Here is an 18,556-nt window from a genome sequence, read left to right on the forward strand (position 1 = left end):
TATATGGCGATAAAGATTCATTTACATTTGTTACTTCTTCTAATTATATAGAGAATTGTAATTGAAGTAGTATGTAAATAGCTAGTTATCTATAAATTAATAATTTTAGTTTCCTTATTGCATATGGGTTGTTATAAATTACAAATAGGTAATTCATACATATTATATTGTTTAAAATTGTGTAATGATAAGAAGATACAAAAAACTATGGATGAAGTTGTGGTGTATGAAACATTAATTATATACACCACATTAATTCTTAGTACTTTAACAATTTTAGTTATTCTTTAAAAGAAGGTCAGAAACGTTTTGAATTGAGTCCACATAAATTAAATTAAATTAAATACTCACATATATATGTTTCAATTGATATCATTAAATTGAGTAGTAACACCCTCAAGATTCTTTGTACTATAATTAACAAGACTCACAACCCCATTTTTCAAAATATTTCTACACACAAAAATAATAAAACCACGATTAGTATATCTACATCGAATAGGATGATGATGGTGACTATTTTCCTAGTAATCGGTGGAGCTACAACGGCAATGTCGGCGCAACCATATAGTGATCCATGCTATCAAAAGTTAAAGACAATTCCTAATTGCTTCAATTCGGTTTAAAATTATTTTTGCTACTTGAAGGAGAGGAACGTATCCAATGCTTGCTGCAACATTTATGAGTCTCTTGATTACGATCGTTGCATCCGAAAATTCGCAGACGAAGGCTTGCGTTGTATACGACAATTACATCGACTTTCAGGCTGACCAACTTTTGCGCGAGTGCAACTCTAGGATTTAGAACATACTACCTCCTCCCTCCATATATTTCCAAAATAGTTTCTTGCTATTGTAGTAGTAATAAATAAATATTTCTGTGTTTTTTCAGAAATGGAAATCAAAATCAGTTATAATATGTGTGCAAAATATCTTAAGCTTGTGACTCCAGCTATAACAATAGGTCAAGAGAGGCATATAAGGTATCCTAATCAAAATTAATTTAGATGTTGTAATTTTGTTATTTGTCATTTAATTTGATTTTATGTAATTTAAGTAAGTTATCCTAATAATATTTTGTTAAGTTTTGTAGTATTATAATTTAAGTGAAACCAGTTAAATTCAACAGAATATTAATTAAAAATGAAGCCTTTTATTAAGTGCGACAATTATTTAAATAAAATAAATTAATAATCCCAGTAACTAAGATCATTTATTTACTTTATGGATCAATGACTCAAATCATTTATTTAAAATTTGACCAAATCAATCCAAACCCATCTAAAAGCTAATAAAGCGCCGCTATCTTCTTCTTCAATTTTAAAAATTAATCTCTCCTTCCAATCTGCATTATTTCTTCTATCTTCTTCATCGATGCAGTTCGTATTTCACGTGATTTTCAAGTGATGTTAGTCATTCTTCTTCTCTCTTCTCAAAACACAAGAAAAATTAAATCTTTCAATGAAATTAGTATTAGGTTTCTCATTATGTGCTTTGTTTCTATATATATGTATCTTCATGTTATTTTAATACTTAACATGTTATGCATTTTAAGATAGAGTTCAAGAGATTGACATATTTCTTAATTATTTTATTAAGAGTCCTTAGTTCTTATTTTGAGAACAGAGATATAAAATTCTTTTATTTTTTCCATGATTTTCAAGATTAGGCATCCATTAGGGATGTGATCAAATGTAAATTATAAATATTGTACAAACTCCAACAAAAAATGGCAACACAATGTCAAGCTGTGTTGAAATTTTGTTGATATTGTTTATTCCTGTTATTTTGTCATCTGTTGACAATTTTAACGGTCCAGATTAAAGTTTGGAATTTGTACAATATTTACAGTTTGCATTTTATCAGTATCATCATGTGTTATATGTATACATTATGTGGTTCATAGCTTATTATATTTTGTTCATTAAACAGTTGTATGATCAATATGTTGAAGATGCATTGTATGATCACTGCCTTTCTACTCGCCGTAGCTGCTCAGCGCGTGAGCAGCTTCGAGCTCGTTCCATTCACTCAAGTCATCAACGCAACAGAAAGGAGAGCAGGTTGCCTATATACATATCATCATATTTTTATTTTTTTCATTAAGCATTCATTCGTAGGGATGTATTAATATGACAACACTCTTTATTGTAACACCATATCACCGATTTAGACCGTTAGATCTGAAGTTCGTGTGATTCTCAAGCTGCCACCTGGCAGCCTATTTTAATTAAATTGGAAGATAAAAAAACACTTAGGGGCAAAATTGATATTCTCTATTTTCAGTTTGTTACCCGATTGCAGTCTTATTCTATGAATATTGCAGTGTTACGTGTTTGCATAATTTGTAATAGTTTTTTACCTTACTAAATTGCAGTCTTACTCTATGAACATTGCAGTGTTACTCTATGAATATTGCAGTGTTACGTGTATGCATAATTCGTAATAGTTTTTTACCTTACTAGATTGCAGTGTTAATCTATGAATATTGCATTATTGCTAAGTAGTATTTGCAATATACATATTACCTAAAATCTGTTTACGCTTCAAACTAAGTAATTGACCAAATTACCCCTAGATAGCAATATTCCCTACATTATCCATCAATCCAGACTCTATTTCAATAAACTAATCTCAAGCGTCCATATAGATCTGATGGATCAAATTAGTGGCAGGAGGTCACTCTAACTATGGTGGCACCCTAATACTCGCCTTTATTCATGTATAATTATTTCGTTTCAGTTTGTATGGACGGGTCACCGGGCGGCTACTATTACTCGGCCGGATCAGGAGATGGGGCCAAAAATTGGCTCATCTATCTCATGGTTAATTATAATTTGAAACCTAATTTATTTTACTATATATTTTACATTTTTTTATCATCTCTCATTTCCTCTATATAGGGAGGAGGATGGTGTGCAGATATTGCTACATGCCAAAACTTATTCAATGAAATTAGAGGGAGTTCTAAATTAAGTGGAAACGCAAATTTCACAGGAATTCTTAGCCCAGACAAAGACATAAATCCGGGTATTAAAATTTTAATTAATTAACGCCAAACCTTTTTAATAATGTGCATACAAATTATCAATATTTATGTAGTACTATTATTTTCAGATTTCTACAATTGGAACAGAATTTACGTGTTCTATTGTGACCAGTCATCATTTCTCGGAGACACTGAGGTTGATGGTCAAGTAAGTTAATTCCTACATAATTGAAATTAATTACTTAATATAATTAAATTAATTCATGTTGTTATGTATATATTCAGGGACAAAAGGTTCAGTTCAGAGGGTCCAAGATTTTTGATGCTGTCGTGGAGGACCTTTTGGTCAAAGGAATGGCTATTGGAAAAAATGTAGATTAATTAATTCATTTAAATGGTTTTAAAATAGTGCAATATCATTTGATAATTAAGTAATAGTGTATTTTACCTATTTATTTATTTGTAGGTAATTCTTTCCGGCAGATCCGCCGGGGGCCTAGCAACCATCCTACACCGTGACAACTTTCGAGCACGTCTCCCCGATGTCGGTAGGGTGAAATGCCTTTCAGATTCGGGATTTTTCATCCGAGCGTAAGAATTCCAATTTATACACTAGTTATTTTATATTTTCCATTTTATAACTTTTCTTGTGTTTATTTTTTGTAGTGAGAATGTCCCTAACGCGGACTATAGAGAGCAATATTTTGCCTCGACCATCATGCTCCACGTATGTATATTATGTCACTTTTTACACGTAATTTAATAACTTGTGATATTTTTCTTTATTGAAATCAACATTAATTCATAATCTTGTATTAAAGGAAATATCCAGATTTTTGCCCGCCACATGCACAAAAAGAATGGATCCGGATTTGGTAAGTGACATCATATTATTAGTATTAACTAAAAAACAAAATGAAAAATTTTTATTAACTAATTTTTTACAAAAAAAACTTTGTAGTGTCTCTTTCCAGAAAATATAGTCGGTCATGTTCGAACTCCACTATTTATACTGAATAGTGCATTTGATTATTTCCAGGTACGCTACTTTGTTATAGTATTTAATTTGACGCACATTATGCAATTATACTTGAAGTACAAATTATGAATATATCCAATAGTTGGATTTGGTGAATTAGCTGTGACAGTCAAATGATGGAAATTAAACAGAGTTCTAACTTGTAATTAGTTTAGAAATAGTATTTTTAATTTATACTGTAACAATGTATCCAAGTTCTTCAATCACACGCGACAGAAAAACGCCAAGAAAAGAAAACAAGCAACGACACAATCGGTTTACGTGGTTCGATCCATAAAAGATCTACATCCACGGGAGGATTCTAGAGATTCTTATTGATGAAGTTTATGAGAGGATACAACACAATCAATCACCAAGAGCTACACAATCTATACAACACTTCATATGATCGATCTATCCGCTAAACTCAATAGCAATCGAACTAACCGAAGCTGAGATCTGAGAATGAACACTCCAGCTGCAACACTTCCCGGTTGACACTTTCTTGCCTCTTTCTTGAGCAATGAATATCAGAATGCTCTGCTTTTCTCGATCTCCCTCTTTGTAAAATGTGTAATCACTTTATTGATTGTTATCATGAAGTGTGCATGATCCCTTTTATAGAATCCAGTGCAACTAACTTCACATAGATGCATTCCTATGTGCTCACGTCCATATGCAATTTCATGCACCTTCACTTCAACCAACTTAACTAACTTTGGCTGATGTTGTGTAACGCTAAAAATGCCAACAAATCTCCACCTCGTTTCCAACATCAATGCTCTCTGTCATAATCCTCCAAACCCCGCTTTCTTCACCTCTTCATTACATTCACCAACTCCAAACAATAAGCGAACTTGGAAGCTGGTATTATCTTTGTTAAGGCATCCGCTGGATTGTGTTCCGTGGCTATCTTCCTTACTTCAATCATTCCCTTCTTGATCTCATCTCTAATGAAATGTAAACGCACGTCAATGTGCTTACTTCGTTCATGGAATGTTTGATGCTTGGACAAGCATATCGCGCTGCTGCTATCACAATTCACAGCCATCTTTGTTTGCTTTTCACCGAGATCCTCCATCATACCTCTGATCCAAAAGCTTTCTTTCACCGCATCTGTGAGTGCTATATACTCAGCCTCGGTGGTGGATAATGCCACCACAGATTGCAAGTTTGATTTCCAAGATATTGCAGAACCAAACATTGTAAATATGTACCCGGTTTGAGACTTCCTATTGTCTTTGTTGGAAGCATAATCTGAATCACAGAATCCCTCCACAACCTCCTTAGTCTGATCTCCAAAACCTCTGTACAAAATCCCATATCCAGAGCTCCCCCTCAGATATCTTAGCAACCATTTCAGTGCCTGCCAGTGAATCTTTCCCGGGTTACTCATATATCTACTTGTGACACTCACAGCATGAGCAAGATCTGGTCTGGTGCAGATCATCACATACATCACACTCCCAATTATGCTTGCGTATGGTATGCTTTTCATCTCTTTCAGCTCCTCAGCAGTTTTGGGCCCCTGATCAGCACTGAGTTGAAATTGTTGTCCCAATGGAGTTGACACAATCCTGGATTCATTCATCTGATATTTCTGAATCAGCTTATCAATATAGCTCTGCTGACTCAACCACAGCAGCCTTCTTCTTCTATCTCTAATGATATCAATTCCTAGAATCCTTTTAGCCTCCCCCAAATCCTTCATTTCAAATCTGCACTTCAGATCATGTTTCACTCTTTCAATCTCATTAATGTCTGATCCTGTGACAAGCATATCATCGACATATAAGAGCAAGAATGCTACTAATCTGCCATCCTTCTTCTTAATGTATACACAGCTATCATAACTTGAGCTTTCAAAACCAATCATCCTCATATGCTGGTCAAACTGCAAGTTCCATTGCCGGCTGGACTGTTTGAGACCATAGATACTTCTTTTGAGTAGGCATACCTTATCTTCATCTCCAGCTTTCACAAATCCCTCAGGCTGCTCCATGAATATACTTTCCTCAAGCTCTCCATGTAGGAAAGCTGTTTTAACATCCAACTGATGTAGCTCCCAGTCATTCTTTGCAACCAATGCCATAAGCATTCTTATTGAGCTATGCTTCACCACCGGAGAGAATATTTCATTATAATCGATGCCCTCTCTCTGATTATAACCTTTAGCTACTAGCCTAGCCTTATATCTTATTCTATCTCCCTCTGAAGCCTCTATCTTCTTCTTAAAGATCCACTTACACCCAATAAGTTTCTGCAATCTCTTTCTGGTAACTAGTATCCATGTCTTATTCTTAAGTAGTGAATCTATTTCCTCTTGCATTGCCTTGATCCACTTGTCTTTTTCTCTGGATTTGATAGCCTCTTTATAGGTGCTTGGTTCACTGGACTCAATATCTTCAGCTGCACAAAATGCATAGTAGACAAGGCTAGCATTGCTGTACCTTGCTGGTTTTCTGATATTTGATCTTCTCTGCCTATCCCTTGCAAGCATGTAATCATGGAGATTTTCTGAAGATGCTCCACCTTCATCCATGTTCTGTTCCTCATCTTCATCTGGGCCCTGATCGTGTTGTTCTGTATCAGGAGATTCTGACTCCTCACCTTGCACAAGATTCTGATCTGTGCTCAGAAACTCCACCTCAATTTGATCATCAGAGCCAATCGATCTTGTAGATTCCTTTTGTTCTTTGTAAGGCATCTCTAACTCTCTGAATATCACATCTCTACTAATAACTATCTTCTGATTTCCATCCTCTTGAGACCACAATCTATATCCTTTCACTCCTTTCTGGTAGCCAAGCATCACACATTTTATTGCTCTTGGTTGCAGCTTCCCTTGCCTTATATGTGAGTAGGCCCTGCATCCAAAAGGCTTCAAGATGTTATAATCTCCATGATGTCCATACCACCTGTAGTCTGGAGTTTCAAGGTTGATTGCTGATGTGGGGCATTTGTTTATTAGTGTGACAGCAGTTGAAGCAGCCTCACCCCAGAACCTATGTGACAACCCCGATGATATTAGCATGCATCTCACTCTCTCAAGGATGGTTCTATTCACTCTTTCAGCTACACCATTTTGTTGAGGATTGTTTGGAACAGTTCTATGCCTTTTAATTCCCTTCATCTTGCAAAAATCTTCAAATTGGTGAGAAAGAAACTCCAATCCGTTATCCGTTCTCAAACATTTCAGTGTAGAACCTTTTTCCACCTCAACCTCTCTGCACCATTCTGTAAACCTGATGAATGCTTCTGATTTTTCTTTCATGATATATAGCCATAGTTTTCTGGAGTAGTCATCCACTATAGATAGGAAATATCTACCTCCACCTATTGAAGGAGTCTGAGCAGGCCCCCATATATCACAGTGTGCATAGTCCAACACTGACTTTGAAGTGTGTTTACCAGATGAGTATGCTAACTTCTTGCTTTTGGCTAGCACACATATCTCACATTCCCTTGAGTTGAGTTTTCTGTTTGCCTTTATCACCCCATCCTTTATCAATTGATTTACACCATCAATTGAAACATGCCCCAATCTGAGATGCCATATATTTGCATCTTGCATCTGAACTGCATTAGCTTGATTGATTATCACTTCTGCCTGCAAATAGTATAGGCTGTTCACTCTCTTGGCAAGAAGCATTATTTGAGATCCCTTTTTCACCTTCAGCTCTCCATCAGATGAAGAGAAGGAGCATCCTTTTGCTTCAAGTGCTCCCAGCGAAATTAGATTTCTCTTAATATCAGGAATGAACCTAACCTCTGTCAGAATTCTGAGAGAACCATCCTCTAATCTGATCTTGATGTCCCCCATTCCTCTCACCTTGCAGACTTGGTTATTACCAAGCAACACTGATCCATCAGATCTCTTTAAATTGTGAAACCATTCATACTTCGGGCACATATGAAAACTGCAAGCACTATCCAAAATCCACTTCTCATTTATGTCTTCATCTGCAATGTTGAGAGCATGAGCCATCTCCATCTCCTGAGCAACATCAGCCGTGTTGACTCTTTCCATTTCTTCTGCTTTCTTCTTCTTCCAAGAATGGCAGTTTATCTTCAGATGTCCAGGCTTCTTACAATAGAAACAAGATCTAGTCTCTTTCTCTTCTTTCTTCCCAAAGTTTGCTTTCTTGTTCCATTTCTTCTTGGCAGCCCTTTTATCAGAGGGTTTGACTATCATGGCTTCACCTGCTTGATCTGTTGGCCTAGGATTGGAAGTTTTCTGGAATTCTTTTGCCTTCAACGCAGTAAGGACCTCTTCATATGTCAGTGAAGAGTCCCTTCCATATAATATTGCATCCTTAAGTTGATCAAAACTTTTAGGCAGAGCGTTTAATAACATGATGGCCTTATCCTCATCCTTCAAATCTCCATCCACAGATTCGAGGTCATCCACAGCTTTCATAAATTCATCTAGCTGATCCATGATGCCTTTTCCTTCAAGAAACTTGATAGAGTAGAGTCTTTGTTTCAAGAACAATCTGTTTGCAAGGGATTTAGTCATATAAATCGACTCCAGCTTGCTCCATACATCAGATGGGGTTTTCTCCTTGCACACTTCTCTGAGCACACGATCTCCAAGGCTCAGCATGATCGCACTATGAGCTCTCTCCATCAGATCTTGTTTCTTGATTTCATCTTTGTCTTCAGTATCCGTATCCTTCTCTGATTTCTGGTACTTCATCGCCTCCCAAAGGCCTTGCTGAATAAGCATGGCCTTCATCTTGACTTTCCATAGCCCAAAGTCATTTTTACCATTAAACTTCTCGAAATCAAATCGTGTAGCGGCCATTGCTGTTCACTAGTTCCCACAGACGGCGCCAATTTGTAACAATGTATCCAAGTTCTTCAATCACACGCGACAGAAAAACGCCAAGAAAAGAAAACAAGCAACGACACAATCGGTTTACGTGGTTCGATCCATAAAAGATCTACATCCACGGGAGGATTCTAGAGATTCTTATTGATGAAGTTTATGAGAGGATACAACACAATCAATCACCAAGAGCTACACAATCTATACAACACTTCATATGATCGATCTATCCGCTAAACTCAATAGCAATCGAACTAACCGAAGCTGAGATCTGAGAATGAACACTCCAGCTGCAACACTTCCCGGTTGACACTTTCTTGCCTCTTTCTTGAGCAATGAATATCAGAATGCTCTGCTTTTCTCGATCTCCCTCTTTGTAAAATGTGTAATCACTTTATTGATTGTTATCATGAAGTGTGCATGATCCCTTTTATAGAATCCAGTGCAACTAACTTCACATAGATGCATTCCTATGTGCTCACGTCCATATGCAATTTCATGCACCTTCACTTCAACCAACTTAACTAACTTTGGCTGATGTTGTGTAACGCTAAAAATGCCAACATATACAGTAATTTTTTTAGGTTCGATTCCAATTGGTGCCTACATCGTTTCCTGATTGGCAAAGATGGAATATGTGTGTAAACAATTTGAGCGCTTGCACAGCCGCTGATAAACAGTTGATAATTGGTAAATATCCAACTTGATTTGCTTTTAGTATTAATATTATTATTAGATGAGACTAATTACTTTAATGAGTTTTGGTAATAGATTTTGGAGATGCATTTTTCAAAGGCGTTACTCAAATCCTCAAAAATCCTTCAGTAGGCATGTTTATAAACGCATGCTACGCTCATTCAGTAGCATATGATGAGCACTATTGGTCACCCAATTCCATAGTCAAATTGGGGAATTTGGTGAGTTTTTTCTTGTCAATTCTTTGAAAAAATCTTTTTTTTATTAATTCATTTATATTTTCTAAATATTTGCAGACCATATTGGAGTCCTTTTCTAATTGGTATTTCGATAGAGATTCAGTCACATTGGTTACTTCTTCTAAATTTTTAGAGATTTGTACGTATTGAAGTATGTAATTAATAGCTAATTATCTACTATAAACTAGTAGTAGTTTTAGTTGTGGGAGGCCTTGGCTTGGCTTGGCTTAAAATTGTGTTATGAAAAGAAGATACAATGAAGTTGTGGTGAATGAAACATTATCTTTATTCATTTTAAAAGGTCGGAAACGTTTTGAATTGGTCACATTAATTATACATATGTTACAATTGATATCATTAAACTGAATTGTAACAGCCTCTACATATATTCATATATAAATAGAAACAAAAATATTATTAATTACATACAAAAATAAAACCATCACGATGTGTATAATGAATAGGATGATGCTCATGAGTTTCGTAGTGATTGGTGTAGCAACAATCGCAATGTCGTCGGAACCATATAATGATCCATGCTATCAACAGTTAAGGACAATTCATAATTGCTTCGAAGATGTTTTATATGCCTTTTGCTACTTGATTGAGAGGCGCGTATCCGATGATTGCTGCAAGATTTATGCATCTCTTGACTCGGGTTGCATCCATAGATTCGCAGACGAAGCTACTTCACGACACGCTTGCGTTCTATACGACTATTACGTTGGCCGGATGGCTGACGATCTTGTGCATCTGTGCAACTCTAGGATTTAATGGTACATACTCCCTCCGTCTGTAACCAATAATCATATATTTATGAAATAAATTTTCTTTACTATAAAAGTAATAAAGAAATATTTGAGTGTTTTTCAGAATTTATGGAAATAAAAGTCAGTTATAATATGTGTACAAAATATCTTAAGCTATCAAAAAATAGTGACTCCGGTCACCTGTTTTGGTTCAAAATCATTGATGAGCCAGTGACAAATCAACATTTAATAGAACTAGAACCGACAGTTTCTGAACCACAGGCGCGTCTAAATTAGCAGCAAAGAAACAACTAGCTAGGGAGAAGGCAAACTTAATTTTTTGGAGCTCATAATTTTCAATTATAACCATGATAACACAATACCCCTTTTTGCTATTAAACCTCGTAATTGAGATTTCATGAAATCCCGGTTCGGTTCAACAAAATCCATAACCGGGCTAAGGGAACCTACAACCTCTATTATATAAATTAGCCGTTTTTTCGGCTTTGGGCGTTTTATTTTATCAACAATGGTGTTAGCAAATCAGGTATATATATTTATTGGTACATTACAATTACAATGTGCAAAATGTGCATTTGTTGTGTGGCATTCTTTCATTATTGATTTATATAAATACAAAGCTAGCCAAAATGTGCAAGGAATGTTGAATGTTGATGTATGATTGATTTGGTTATAAGAAGTTGTTGAGGGTTAAAAATGTCACTATAATCCAAATTTTATTTTATTTTCTTAGTATTTTTCTATTTTCCTTTTCGATTTTTTAGTGTTTCAGCCTTGTTTGTATAAGTAACGGGGAAACTGTTTTTACGCAAGAGTGTTTTTTTTACTATCACAAATCAATTGCTTTTCTTTTCGACCTCAAAAAATGTATATTTTCATCTTCACGTCAAGATTTTGATAAGTTTTTTGTTGGAAGGATATCGGTTTTTTATTAAATTTATTTTTGCTTTAGAAACAAATGATTCATTGTCCAAAATCCATTGCACTGGTTTGAGAATTGGGCCGTCAATCAAATCCACATTGGGTCAGATAATGTATCGGCCCAATGAGAATTGGGCTGAGCAATGATAATTAACTAATACAATTGGGCCGAACAATGGCAATTACTTATATTTCCAAAAGAAATTGGATAGCTAATTACTTAATTACATAAATTAAGAGATTGATAATGTTTAATGATTAAGTATGTTCATGCAAGCACGTATTCACATAACTCTTTCATTACTTCACTTGTACAACCGCTGATAAACAGTTGATTTGCTTTTGGTATTAATATTATTATTTGATGAGACTAATTAGTTTTGGAAATAGATTTTGGGGATGCATTTTTCAAAGGTGTTACACAAATCCTCAAGAATCCTTCAGGAGGCATGTTTATAGCTTCATGCTACCTTCATTCAGTCGCATGGGTTGAGAAATTTTGGTCAACCCAATTCCACACTCAAATTGGGAAATTTGGTGAGTTTTTCTAATACAAAATACTTTAATTATTGAAAAATTCATATTTTTTTTAATTAATGTTTAGAAGAATGTTAATTTATTTATATTTCATAAATATTTGCAGACTACATTGGAGGCCTTTGGTAATTGGTATTTCGATAGAGCTGATTCAGTTGCATTGGTTACCTCTTCTAATTATGTAGAGAATTGTAATTGAAGTAGTATGTAAATAGCTAGTTATCTATAAATTAATAATTTTAGTTTCCTTATTGCATATGGGTTGTTATAAATTACAAATAGGTAATTCATACATAATATATTGTTTGACATTGTGTTATGAAAAGAAGATACAAAAAACTATTGATGAAGTTGTGGTGTATGAAACATGAAATATATACAGCACATTAATTCTTAGTACTTTAACAATTTTAGTTATTCTTTAAAAGAAAGGTTGGAAACGTTTTGAATTTAGTCGACATAAATCAAATCAAATTAAATTAAATTGAATAGTAACACCCTCTAGATTCTTTGTACTATAATTAACAAGACTCACAACCCCATCTTTCAAAATATTTTTACATTCAAAACTAAAACCATGATGCTTGCTGCAAGATTTATAAGTCTCTGGATTATGATAAGTGCATCTTAAAATTCGCAGACGAAGCAGCTGCACGCGACGCTTGCGTTGTATACGACAATTACATCGACTTTCAGGCTTACCAACTTTTGCGCGAGTGCAACTCTAGGATTTAGCAATAATATAGATCGTTTATTAAAATTAGTCTTTATCTATTTTTGGTGATTTTTCTCTCTCTAATAAGGCTAATAAGGTAAGTCCAATTTTTTTCACTAACAACACATAAATTAATTTTTTATTCTCACTTTACCAATTACTATATGACAATCTGTTTGGGATTTATTACTAGAAATTAAAGGTAAAGATGAAATCTACGTTTGAACTACGTTAAGTTTGTGTGTTTATTAATTTGTTAATGCTAAGAAAAATATTGTAAAATGAATAGAAATACACATTTGTATTTTATTTTGAATGAAAGAACACCACCAAAAAAATCAAGATAATATATTATTCAGGTGTACATATGTAGTATAATGTCTAAATTTAGCGAGCACAATTGCACTAACTAAAATTTCCGATTTTATTACAACTGAAAACCAAAATAGCAACTCATATATAGACTCATTTTGGTGGTATTTTTTATAAATTCCTCCTCACAAAATTCACAAATGAAATCTAGACAAAGTATTATGTGGGCCTTCAAACCATAGATATACATCAAAGTAAAGAATAAAGAGCATTACCATTCCAGACAATATACTTAAAATAAATATACCTTAGTTATAAATCAAAGCAAAGAATAAATGTTTATGCTATGCTTTTATATGTAGAAAAAGGATGCGAGTTTATTTGGTTGTATATATCTTTTCAACTTTAGTCCCACAATTTTAACTTCTTACAATTTACTTTAATTCAAATTGATAACAAATTAATCTGTAGCAAGGTCATACCTGATTGTTAAGTTTCCACATAGATTCTGTTTTTCGATAGCAAGCAACATCATTTCTTTCAAGTGGAGAGAGTAAAACAAAAATTATGATAAACCAAAAGTGGAGAGAGTATACAAGCTAAGGAAAGAAAACACGAAAACACACTCTAACAAGAACTGTGAATCTATACTAACGAGATTTACATCTCGATTCTGATATATAAAAAATACAAGATGTAATAAACACTCTCAGCAAATAGATGTTGTCCGATTAAGTTGCAAGTTTCATCATTTTAGCTAACTCTGTCAAACCACAATCCATGCACACAACATAGTAACACGAGGCACATTCTAACCCACCGTGGTTATACCGAACCACACGACAAAGGCTGCATCTTCTCTTGATAGTGTTGTGATTGAGTGTGAGAGGATGATTCGGGTGAATCCCGTCCAACACAAATCGGCGCCCAAATTTGATGTTTCTATACCAGCCAGATGCAGCTTTTAGACAAAACAGGTGGAAAGAAAGGTCGCATTGGCGACAGTGATACATCCACCACTTTGGAATAATTTTTACCTCACAAAAATCACAAATAAAGTCGGAGGGATGGTCGAGAGAGGCATCAAATGACAACATCAATGAATGGTGCTTGTCCCACTCACGCATCGTTACGCTCGCAGGCAGCATAGCACATCTCAAGTCCAACGCAAAGTTACAGTCATTGCCGCTACAGCAATATGCAATACAGTCGTTCATCAAATATTGGCAGCCATGACAACGTTTCGGTTTGCCAGCTTCTTTATCTGGTATTCTAGTCAAGATTAGCGGTGTGCGATGTGGGTGAGATGCGTGTCTGATAGTTGTCGGTAGAGAAGCGCACTTGACATCTATCTTCATCTCGCACCCTTCACACACGTACACCATCCCGTTTGTTATAATACCACAAGCCTCACACCTATAAACATCTGGATCCATATCTATAGATCTTGAGCTTGTGAAGAGTGTGAGTTTATGGTTTTTATCATGTGTTTTTGGGCAATCACCATACAGGCCAGACGAAGAAGAAGATGATGATAAAGTTTTCGGAAACATGGAGCAAATGGAGTGTACAAAATATTTGCAAGGAGCACACCCGTAATATGGAGAAGAATGTATGGGTGTTACACACACATCACATACCTTCAACGCATCATATTCATCATCTTCATCTCTCTCATCCATCACTTTGTAGCGATCAACTTCATCGTCTTTCTTGGACAATTCCGAAACCAAACGCAAAGGATGATTGTGATAGTTGAATAGAAATGAAAAACTTGCGGTGGTTTGTGGCATATACACTTCTGCTGGCATGTCTGCTACATCCGGGATGTTGTTAAGACCTTTTTCTCTCATCACAAAAGGCGTGATTAACTCCTTCGATATGTCATGTGCATGTAGAGGGAATTCAATCACATTCAAACCATCTTTATCATCACCGTCTCTGAAATGATCACCAACAATTTATTAAATATATATACATGCATAGAGATTATTACGACAGTAGTTTTATCTTAACAATGTGAGAACAACAAAATCTGGACTGAATGTAAAAGTATTTGCACCTCAATATAAGGAAAATATTGAAATTATTTATTTGAACCTTAATTTCTCTATATACATTTTTTTGGTTATGATTATATCTCAACACTAGTTAGTAAGTCGAGAAACAAATTAAATAAAGATGAACCTAGTACTTGTAGATCTTACGAGTTTGAGTCTTGCTCTGCTGTCTCAGCTGTCGTGGATGCAACACACCTGATATGCGCGAAGAATCTGCAATCACCACAATAATACATCCACTTTGTTCTATCTAATTTCCCAAGACAGACATCACAATAGAATATATATTGGTGATGTTTCATAGGTAAACTGAAGGCAAGAGAAAGATGGTGGTGGTGGTATCGGAGATTTATGGGGAGGATGAGGGGCAACAATGCACAAGTTTTGTGTACCATAAATTCACATGTTGAGCATATATAAGCCATGTCCACATCGTTAACACCACAACCATCACAACAAAATGAAAATAATGGCTTTCTCATTAATGTCAAAGGGTGATCAGGGTGACTAGGGTGTTCTACTTGTATTGCCCCCCTTAATATATCATCAACACTTTTTCTTCCGCATGTTAAGTCAACATCGAATTCACAACTTGAACATCGGTAGACAAGCACCTTACCAAAATCACACAAACAAATATCACACCAGGAAAGGCATGACTCGTGGTAATCAAATAGATGAAGGGGATGTTGAGGATGTTTAGGGTGCAAAATTTGACTAGGTAATTCTCCACATTTCTTGTGGAGAATAATCTTATTCGAACAATTTTGCACCGTGCAAACATATGCCACTTCCAAATCAGTTACGGGATTACCACACCCATAACAATTAGAAGTCTCGTCTTTACTCACATTTTCAGTGAGAATCAAAGGATGTTCGTGGTTGACCCAGTCGATAACCTTCTTCTCCATGACTGAAAATGAGCACACAAAATATTAAAATAAATTTTTGAGAGAGTAATATGAGCATGCATTAACTAAACAAAGTTTTAGTTCTCTCAAAAATAACTGTGCGTACCCACGAAACAGAGCAAAATCTGTATTATGTAATCAGAGAAAAAAATAGAATGTGAGATGTGGAGTGTAATGTGTAACAGGCCATGCTTAAACCACTATATATAATGTAAAATTCAAACAAATATATACCTTAGATACACATGAAGGTAAAGAGAATAAACACATACTCCACATGAGAGTAAGGAATAAAGAGCATTAACATACTGGACGGTACAACGAAATTGAAAATGTTACTACAACTATAGACAAACACATACTAGTTTGGATTCTCTCGAGTTTACCTGCATCCACGGAAACACTGAAAAATCTGTATATATGTAATAGGAAAAAATTAGAGTATGAGATGTGAAATTTTGCAATGTGTAATATAATGTATACTCAAATGCATTACCTTAGATATACATGAAAGTAAAGAATAAAGAGCATTAACGTTATAGTCAATCAGGGATCACACCGTTATGTATGTGTATGTACATATATGCAAAGACAAAGACCAAATTTTTATGCAGATTGATTTGGTTCGAATCCTTTTTTGTCCCACAAGTATTTGATTCAATATATCTTCACAACTTTAGCCCCACAAATTAATCTTTCCACCTTTTACTTTATTTGCAATCATTGTTTTAGGTAATTAAAATGACTGGAGAAATATATTAAATTTATAACACGATTCCAAAGCAAACACAAAGTTGTAAAAGTAAGAGTGACACCTTAACTATAACATAACGCCACTTTTAATCTGTAGCAAGCCCATACCTGATTATGTGTTTTTGGATAGCAAGCACCGGCATTTCAGTCGGGCCATTTGTTGAACACGGTTTGTGCATGAATCCACACTCCACCACCTTCACGTTCTCGCAGTTAAAAAATATGATTTACAATTGAAAGATGTGACTTTGCTGCCACGATAAAAGGAGTAAACGTCATGGCGAACGCTCAGTGGCTTAGTTGACTTGGATAACAAAAGGTATTTTGAATGAAATAAGAGTCTCATTTAATTTAAGAGTAAAAGAGTAAAAGTTAATTTTGGTCTTAAAAAAGGTTAGGTGTATCATGTATGTTACTATAAACGGAAGTTAAAATATTTTGTTAATGAACCAAAAAGAAAATTATGATAACTAAAAAGTGGAAAGAGTATACAAAAGCTAAGGAAAGAAAACAAGAGAACACAGTATAACAAGAACTGTTGAATCTGTACTAACAAGCATAAAAAAATACAAGATGTAAAATATGTATATAGTATTCAGAAGACAGAAATACAGACAAAAAAATAGTGTGAGATGTCGAATTGTGGAAGGTGTAACAGGTCATGATTGAATAATAAACATAAACATTCTAGACAAAGTATTATGTGGGCCTTCAAACCATAGATATACATCAAAGTAAAGAATAAAGAGAATTAACATTCCAGACAATACACTTAAAATAAATATACCGTATTTATACATCAAAGCAAAGAATAAATTTTTATGTTCTGCTTTAATATGTAGAAAAAGGATCCGAATTGATTTGGTTCACACTCTTTTGTATTTGGTTGTACATATCTTTTCACCTTTAGTCCTACAATTTTAACTTCTTACACTTTACTTAAATTCAAATTGATATCAAAGAGTACATGACACTTGCAACAATACTTTTAGTCGGTAGCAATGTCATACCTGATTATTAAGTTTCCACATAGATTCTGTTTTTCGATAGCAAGCAACATCTTTTCTCTCAAGCATTGTGTCGAACATAATTTGGGCATGAATGTCAGCAGCGGTAAAAGCCAGAAGGTTTCCCAGTTGAAAGATGTGATTTTGCTGCCAAGAGAGAGGGCGTAGAGCGTCGTGTCAATCGCCGACGGTGAATCACGGCCGCTCAGTGGCGGGAGAAGAGGTTTTTCGAGGTTGAAGGGGGCGAATTACATGGGATTGACTAGGAACTGATAATATATAAATAAAATTGATCAAGTCTTTTAAGTTTTAAAAATTATTTAAATTTGTAGATATTTAATTTAAAATTCTAATTTCATAAATTGTTGCAATATAGTATGTATATTTTAAATTAATTTATATTTATAAATTGATTTATCGTAAAGTTCAATTATGAATGTAGATTTTATGTTTACATTTACTACTAGCCATTGGATTTTCTAAGTTAGTTAAGCTATTTGTATTTATGGCAAAAACAAAAACATTTAATCCTAACTCAATTTTTCTCCTATTAGACTATTTATTATCGTTTATTTTATAATTCATTTAACTCACTGCATAATTTTCTTAAATTTTGTGTTCAAAATAAATGTCTTTTTACTAGAAGGAAGGAATAATATGTGTTATTTATGCATAGTTATGTACCTCCACCACTTATATGACACTTAATAACTTATCACTCGTTTAATAGTTTAGTTGACTTAGCTAGCAAAAGATAATGAGAGTGAAATAAGAGTCTCATTTATTTTAAACATATGT

General features: G+C 34.5%; 2 protein-coding genes across 12 annotated transcripts; one reads left to right on the forward strand and one right to left on the reverse strand.

Annotated features, from left to right (window-relative positions):
* Window positions 1-893: 893 nt before the first annotated feature.
* LOC121768593 (pectin acetylesterase 7-like) lies at window positions 894-12,735 on the forward strand. Its single transcript, XM_042165122.1, has 15 exons — window positions 894-982; window positions 1,932-2,062; window positions 2,742-2,824; window positions 2,903-3,029; window positions 3,117-3,196; window positions 3,274-3,360; window positions 3,455-3,579; window positions 3,655-3,715; window positions 3,810-3,863; window positions 3,950-4,027; window positions 9,422-9,527; window positions 9,609-9,754; window positions 9,830-9,883; window positions 12,107-12,191; window positions 12,641-12,735. Exons 1-15 carry the CDS (start codon window positions 894-896, stop codon window positions 12,733-12,735), a joined length of 1,401 nt encoding a protein of 466 aa, XP_042021056.1.
* Window positions 12,736-13,578: 843 nt separating this feature from the next.
* LOC121767553 lies at window positions 13,579-18,050 on the reverse strand. Of its 11 annotated transcripts, none has more exons than XM_042163848.1 (6): window positions 17,762-18,048; window positions 16,860-16,948; window positions 16,361-16,410; window positions 15,235-16,000; window positions 14,065-14,968; window positions 13,579-13,969 (listed from the first exon to the last, which is right to left on the reverse strand). In XM_042163848.1, the coding sequence occupies exons 1-6, from the start codon at window positions 17,837-17,839 to the stop codon at window positions 13,853-13,855; spliced, it is 2,004 nt and encodes a 667-aa protein (XP_042019782.1). In that variant the 5' UTR covers window positions 17,840-18,048; the 3' UTR covers window positions 13,579-13,852. The 11 variants fall into 11 exon arrangements, with proteins under 11 accessions (XP_042019782.1, XP_042019776.1, XP_042019777.1 ...); XM_042163852.1 differs by lacking the exon at window positions 13,579-13,969 and having other exon boundaries at window positions 14,905-14,968; window positions 15,235-15,282; window positions 15,939-16,000; window positions 16,385-16,410; window positions 17,762-18,050; XM_042163851.1 differs by lacking the exon at window positions 13,579-13,969 and having other exon boundaries at window positions 14,913-14,968; window positions 15,235-15,300; window positions 15,939-16,000; window positions 16,385-16,410; window positions 17,762-18,050.
* Between the last annotated feature and the right edge of the window lie 506 nt (window positions 18,051-18,556).

Source organism: Salvia splendens, chromosome 15 (assembly GCF_004379255.2).
Source record: "Salvia splendens isolate huo1 chromosome 15, SspV2, whole genome shotgun sequence".
Taxonomy (NCBI): Eukaryota; Viridiplantae; Streptophyta; class Magnoliopsida; order Lamiales; family Lamiaceae; genus Salvia; species Salvia splendens.

What these genes read in the sequence shown, in the direction of transcription:
- LOC121767553 (XM_042163842.1), bottom strand. Translation starts at nt 17,839, where the DNA reads ATGTTCGACACAATGCTTGAGAGAAAAGATGTTGCTTGCTATCGAAAA. An exon ending in ACTCGAGAGAATCCAAACTA is followed by an intron (nt 16,001 to 16,360) that starts GTATGTGTTTGT and finishes GCTCATTTTCAG; the next exon opens with TCATGGAGAAGAAGGTTATC. An exon ending in GCAGAGCAAGACTCAAACTC is followed by an intron (nt 14,969 to 15,234) that starts GTAAGATCTACA and finishes TGATCATTTCAG; the next exon opens with AGACGGTGATGATAAAGATG.
- LOC121768593 (XM_042165122.1), top strand. Translation starts at nt 894, where the DNA reads ATGGAAATCAAAATCAGTTATAATATGTGTGCAAAATATCTTAAGCTT. An exon ending in ATTGGCTCATCTATCTCATG is followed by an intron (nt 2,825 to 2,902) that starts GTTAATTATAAT and finishes TCCTCTATATAG; the next exon opens with GGAGGAGGATGGTGTGCAGA. An exon ending in ACACTGAGGTTGATGGTCAA is followed by an intron (nt 3,197 to 3,273) that starts GTAAGTTAATTC and finishes GTATATATTCAG; the next exon opens with GGACAAAAGGTTCAGTTCAG.